Raw genomic sequence first — 7179 nt, forward strand, 5'->3', positions numbered from 1 at the left:
TTCCTATCTGAAACATACTATTCTTATGTTCAATCCAAATAACTTAGATGAGGTATGTGTGCAAGCCACACACCTTGAATCTAGAGGAAAGAACATTCAGGAAGAGGGTAGTAAGAGGAAGCCATTCAAGGGTAAGGAGAAAGAGAAGGGTGGAAAATGGAAGGGAAAGAAAAATGCAAGTGTGAAGAAAGAAGGGGAGAAAATCACATACAAAATTGTTCCACAGAGGGGCATGATGAAGGCCATTGCTAGAAATTACATCTCGAATTAAGGCCTAAGAAACAAAACGATAAGGGAAAACAAAAGATGACCACTACCATACAACATGACCTTGGTTTAAATTCTGGTGATGAGACCAAGATTTCAGCCATGGTTACAAAAGGAAAATAAATTGTTGCAAGCACTAGTTCATCACATAGTCAAAACAACACTCCAAATAAAGAGTCAAGAATAGAGTTGTTTCATGTAAGAGTGATTTCAAATCATACAAAGATTGATGCATTATTTGATAGTGGGTCACAATCAAACTTGATTTCAGAAGACTTGGTTAAAAAACTAAACCTTGAAACTGTACCCCATCTTAAGCCATATCCATTGGGTTGGATAGTTAACAATGCAAACTTACAGGTTAGAAGGAAGTGTTTATTCAATTTCGCCATTACTAAAAAGTTCATTGATGAAGTTGAGTTAGATGTAGTTCCACTTGACATCTTAGGAATCATTTTCGGTAGTCCTTATTTGTATGATAGAAAAGAAGTATTTTATTGCCATGACAACAAATACATATTGCTCAAGAATGGGGTGGAGTACATAGTGAGATCCCATCGCAAAAAGCTGAACATTTCTTTGGTTAATGCAGGGTAGATGAAGAGATTAGTAAATGCAAGTAAAAATTTTGTGCTTCTCATGATCAAGAAAAAGAATGATATTGATTATGAATATTTTGAAGGTTGTGATGATAAATTGAAATCTGATTTGTTTGATGTGGTAAGCAAGCATGGTGAGATGTTTCAGGAACCAAAGGGGTTACCTCCCAAGAGGGGAATTCAACATGAGATTCAATTGCAACAGGATGTTCCACTTTCGAACATTGGCATGTATCGCATGTATATTATGGAGAGTTTGGAAATAAAAAAGAAAATTCAAGAATTTTTGAACAAAGGTATCATACGCCCATCTACTTCACCATGTGGTTCACCCATTGTCTTGGTGCCAAAGAAGGATGGAACTTGGTGCATGTGTGTGGATTTCTGTGCACTGAACAAAATCACGGTAAAGAATCATTATCCACTCCCAAGAATTGATGATTTGCTTGATCAGTTGAGGTATGCAAAGTATTTCACTAAGTTAGATTTACGAAGTGGTTATCATCAAGTTAGGATAGCTAAAGAAGACATTTGGAAAACTGCATTTAAAACTAAGCAAGGATTGTTGGAGTGGCTTGTTATGCCTTTCGGTCTTACAAATGCTCCAGCTACTTTCATGGGGGTATTGAATGATGTGTTGAGACCATTTCTAGATGATTTGTCATTGTCTACTTAGATGATATCCTCATATTCAACAAGTCAAGAGATGAACATGTCATGCATGTAAACAAAGTACTTGATGTCTTGAGAAAAAAATAGTTGTTTTTAAAGATGTCGAAGTGTGAATTTGGCAAGACATCTTTAGTGTATTTGGGACACATTGTTGGAGGAGGTGAGCTGAAGAGAGACCCCTCTAAGGTTGAGGTCATTATTAATTGGCCCAAGCCCAATACAGTTACAGAGGTAAGAAGCTTTTTAGGGGCATCACAATATTGGAGAAATTTTATTGCTAATTTTTCTTCCATTGCAACTCCATTACATGCATTGACTAGTGTCAAGAAAGTCTTCCATTGCTGAGATGTACAACATAAAGTATTTGATGCTTTGAAGCAAAAGATAAGTTCAACACCGATATTATCACTTCTGGATCTTAGACAACCATTCGAGATTCAAATGGATGCAAGCAATTATGCCATGGGAGCAGTTCTATTGCAACATGGTAAGGCCATTTCATTTCATTCTGAAATCTTTAATGGAGTTGTAACTAACTATCCCACATATGACAAAGAACTTTATGTATTGGTACAAAGTGTTAAGAAATGGAAACACTATTTGATGGGGAAGGAGACCATCATCCATACCGACCATCAACCATTGCAGTACTTACAGTCACAGTCAAAGTTGCAATAGTCACGACATTTCAGATGGATGGGTTTTCTACAACAATTTCATTTGGTTATCAGGTATAAAAAGGGAATCTACAATAAGGTAGTTGATATGCTTTCAAGGCCTATTATAAATTTATATGTTATACTCAAGAATAATTCTGTTTTGCATGAAAGTTACATAGAAAAATATGTAAATGATAGTGAATTTCAAGAAGTATATGCAAGCTTGAGTCAAGGAAAATAAATTTAAGAGTTGGATTATCATGTACATAACATTTTGTTGTATCACTTGGGCAAGTTGTGTATTCCACAAGGAGAAAGAAACAATATCATAAGGGAGGCACACACTTCCTTGATTGCTAGACACTTTGGTGTAGGCAAGACAGTAGTGAACCTTCAAAGGTATTGTTATTGGCCACGCATGTTGGATAATGTTTCTCATTTCATAAGAGGATGTTCTTTATGTGCTACAAGTAAGCCTAGCAATAGGAAACTTGGTTTATACACTCCACTTCCGATACCTTCACATCCATGGGAGAGTATCTCAATGGATTTTGTAGGAGGTCTTCCATTGTCAAGGAAAGTTCATGATTACTTGTATGTAGTTGTAGACAGGTTCAACAAAATGTGCATACTAACACCATGTAAAAATCAAATTATAGCTGAACAAATAGCTCATCTTTTATTCCAAAATAGTTGGGTTCATTTTTGTCTTCCTACTTCTATTGTAAGTGACTGAGACTCTCGATTTGTTGGGAATTTTTGGTCAAATTTGTGGGACATGATGGACACAAAGTTGAAGAAGAGTAAAGCCTTTCATCCACAAACAAATGGACAAATCGAGGTGGTCAATAGAACAATTATTCATCTTCTTAGAGGATATTGCAACAAACGTCCCAAGTTGTGGGATTAACAATTTCATTACATACAACGTGCATATAACAGGGCAAAGCATTCTTCCATAAATACATCACCATTTGAGGCATGTTATGGGTACTTTCCAAGATCGCCATTGGACTTCATCTTTGACAAATATGTCACCATCGATGGTCACAGTGACATCGATAAGGCAAGGAAGTTCATAGAGCAAATTCAGTTGATACATCATACAGTGCAGGAACAACTTGAGAAAAGTCAAAGTAGCTACAAGGCAAGGCATGAAAAACACCGGGTTGATCATAAATTTCAAGTTGGCGATGAATTTTGGTTATATATTAGCAAAGAGAGACTTCAAGGGGAAGGTAAAAAGATTAAGCCAATCCGTTATGGTCCTTTTAAAATTCTAGAAAAGATTGGTAACAATGCATTTAAGCTTGATTTGCATCCTTATATGCATATATATTCTGTTGTTAATGTTGAGAATTTGAGATTGTTTTAGCCTCCTTTGATTGATGATCAAGGAGAGCATGTTCAACTGCCATCAATAGATGATTTCTCACTAGAATATCTAGATGAGCTTCAACAAGATCTCATACTTGACAAAAGAACTAGGACTTCGAAGAGAGGGGATGTCGAATACCTTAGAGTGGAACTCAAGGGACAAATCCTTTTCAAGCCAAATGGTTGAAAACAAAGAAGGTGAGGGAGTTGTACCCTCACCTACTGAACAATTGATAATATCTTTTGGGGTCCAAAAGGCTTATAGTGGAGAGGAATGATCAGGTGCTTAGTATTTAGCTCAAAAATCAAAGTTCTCAGAATGGATCGAAACCTAAATGACCACATCCATTTTGAAAAATCGATCCTAACGCAACTCATTTTGTCGAAAACTGAGTTCGTATGAGAAATTTATTGTGTTTTGATCACTTTGCTAAAGAAGCGAAATTTACAAAAAAAATGCCCAGTCACTACATAGTCTGCAGTCCGTACTTCTGACGTGGCACGTGACTAGGCATGGTCAATGACGAATCAAGGATGGACAAGTTTCATCATTTGGTTGGGTTGTACAGTGGTGTGTTGGTGCGTTTCTATTAGTGGATTTTTGGACCAATGGAAGAATGCCACGTGGAAAGCCCAGAGGCCACCACATGGCACCTCCCAAAGGTCAAGTTGGTGGTCTACATAGTGGAGAAAAATAATTTGGCAGAAGTCGGGGTCGAACCCACGACCCCCCACACGCAAACCTTACGCCTTAACCACTTGCTCTACCGGATGGTTCTTACCCAATACGTTCGCAGCGTATATTTAACGTGTAACGGAAATGGGGTTGGCGGTTAGGGGAGGGCCAGCCCACAGGCTAGCCCTATCCCCATGTGATGGCAATATAAACAAACTGCAACCGTTTATGTTAACCCGACAGCTATCCAAACCAAAGCTCCAACGATTCCCATGTGAACACAATATTGGAAACTACAAATGTTTATGATTTTGTTAACCTGCCGGCTCTGACATACCACTACTTTGTGGTGGTTACCACATGTGAACACGGCGGATGTAACATTAAACTGTCAGCTTGTCCGTCATCTTCGACCCCGAAATTTATTGCGACATAACCGTTACATGTTAACATCCCATTAAATCGCCAGATGTTATGGTTTGTATTAGCGCTAATCCCGGTTTAAAATTAATTAAGTGCAGTTTAAACATTAATTAACTATAGTTTAGTCTGGTAGTAAGTTTGGCGGTACCCCCAAATTCGGGCTTGCCTCCAGTTTTGGTGGGGCTAACTGGAGATATTCCAGAATTAGAGGAGAAAATGTAGGAAAAGGTTGATTGAGCCATAGAGAAGTCAATTTTCGACCAAATTGAGCTCAAAAAGAGGTGTTCTTAGCTAATTGGGACATTCTGAACACATTGGTGCAGGTAGCAGGAGCCATAGAGCTTTGTAAAACAATATTTTGCCACATTGAGCTAATACAGAGGCCCAAGCCATGGAAGATGGGCCAAGGAGATGCAGCCCAGGAGGGGTGAACTCCTTCATCAAAACATTGTGTTAAAATGTCCCTTTGATGGTTTTTTGTACTTTGAATGTTTGTTGTTTAGTATTTGTTTTGAAGATATTTTTCTCATGAATGTCATTTTAAAACTTAAGGAAATTTACCTAATAGTATGCACAAACAACTAAGGAAACCTCAACATAAGAAGCAATAAGCAAGTACATGTTTATAAATCTGTAATTGTTATTAGCACAATAAAACTAATCATAAAAAAATAGATCAGGGCGTGCAAAAAATTTGCGAGACACGGTTGATCAACGAACACAATGGGGAAGCATATTACCAATGTTATCATCGACCATTCATGGATCCTCAACAAAATGACTCTGATTCTGACTGATATCACATCTCTACTTTTTGATAAAGTTATTGATATTGGTTGTGATCTATAATTATGTTAGTAATACAAATTTTTTCTTCACACATGGACAAGGACATATATTGTATTGTTGTGTTTTCTCTAGTATAGACTATATATAACTTTATTTGATAGACTCATATATGGTTGTATCACTAAGATGTTTGTTGAGTGAGTAAACAACCAATTTTGCATATGATTTTATGCATCTACATCATGTAATTTTCACTATATTTTATAATGAAAGTTATAGTTTTTCCTTGGGGAAAAAATATAAATTAAATTAACACATATCAATTTATTTAAAATCTAAAGCTTTATTACTATTTGAAAAATTAAATAGCTATATCACTTTCTATTTTTTTCCCGTAGAAAAAGTCGTAATTTCTATTAGATAAAAGAAATTACATTCTGTAGATGCCAAGGCATATGCATGATGAGGCTGGTCGCCTCCACCGGATAGTAGCAAAAAGTTTTGTCTACAACCCTGTACAGATAATCTTAACAGTTTTCCTCCACACAGGGAGTTCAGTTCTCAGATGTGTCTTTTACCAAAATTTATACAAAATAACAAGAGTGTGCTCCACGCAGGGAGACATGCTGAAAAAAAACACAAATAACATCTGCAATTCATCAAAAAATAAGAGAGATATGTCTGATGGATCTGTGATGAGTTCAAAATATTTCCAAATAGTTAACAGCATCTGCTGTCTTCTAGCTTTGTGAGGTTCCAGTGTGCCAAAAAAGTATCAAAAAAGAAACAACTGTAGATAGTTTTGTAAATATAAAAACAACCTCATGGCTGTATCCTCCGGAGAGAGCGCAGATCGACAAAAGGTCTGTGGTAGTGTTGATAGAAGAGTCCATCCAACTCTTCCTGTATCAGCCAGTCTTCTTCTTGCCTTTGCGCTGCCTATTTTGATAGGAGGTCCGCCCTTGTGTTGCGCTCCCTGTAAATATGTTGACAAGCAAAATGTTCAAATAAATCTATGAGCCTGTGTGTCTCATCCAGAATGTGACTCAAAGAAAAAGCAGAGCAGTGTGAAGTTCTATTTATCCAGTTGCAGACAAGTTTGGAATCCCCAAACAGTTGTAACTTTGAGCATCGTTTTTCAAGAGCAAAATGTATGAGGTGTTTGGCAGTGGACAGTTCGGCATAGTTATTTGTGCCCCTTCCCAGGTGCATCTGTATATGGAAACAATGACCGTCCCTGAGGTAGAGGAGGGCTCCTCCGCCGCAGCCATCAGCTTGGGCCGAGCCATCGAAATAGGCCCATGGGAAAGATTTGTCAATGTGCTCAGGGAGGATGGTTCTAGGGGGGGGTTGTGAGAGGTCATCCGGGAGTAATTCAAAATCGGCAAGGATCTGGGATCTGATATTAGGCTAGATGGGGTCTCTATGGTAAAAAATAGCTCGGTTCCTAGCCGTCCAGATAGCCCAGCACATGAGGAGTGGTAAGTTCCTGTCTCTTCCTTTGTGTTTCTCTAGCCAATTCAGCCAGGCTTCTGTAATGGTCTGTCCTTGCCATTGATTGAAAGATGGGGAGGATGAGGTTATGAGGGACCATTGAGCAGAGACAATAGGGCAGGATAGAAATAAATGCTCGGTGTCTTCCTCATTGCTCCTGCAAAGATGACACCAGAAGGGTCCATGGAATGATCGTCTCATTAAGTTTGAGCCAGTGGGAATT

The 7179-nt window shown here is 37.9% G+C and overlaps 1 protein-coding gene across 1 annotated transcript in view; it reads left to right on the top strand.

Moving 5' to 3' along the window:
• LOC149205086 (uncharacterized) overlaps positions 1–6818 on the top strand; it is a 53423-nt gene extending 46605 nt beyond the window's left edge. Inside the window, exon 2 of the mRNA XM_089397296.1 lies at positions 6669–6818. Within this exon, the coding sequence (XP_089253422.1) occupies positions 6669–6818 (150 nt within the window). The remainder of the gene's footprint in view (positions 1–6668) is intronic.
• The last annotated feature ends 361 nt before the right edge of the window (positions 6819–7179 follow it).

This window comes from Pinus tabuliformis, chromosome 1_2 (genome assembly GCF_031772625.1).
Source record: "Pinus tabuliformis cultivar Carrire ecotype Pingquan chromosome 1_2, CPIR1, whole genome shotgun sequence".
In the NCBI taxonomy this organism is placed as follows: Eukaryota; Viridiplantae; Streptophyta; class Pinopsida; order Pinales; family Pinaceae; genus Pinus; species Pinus tabuliformis.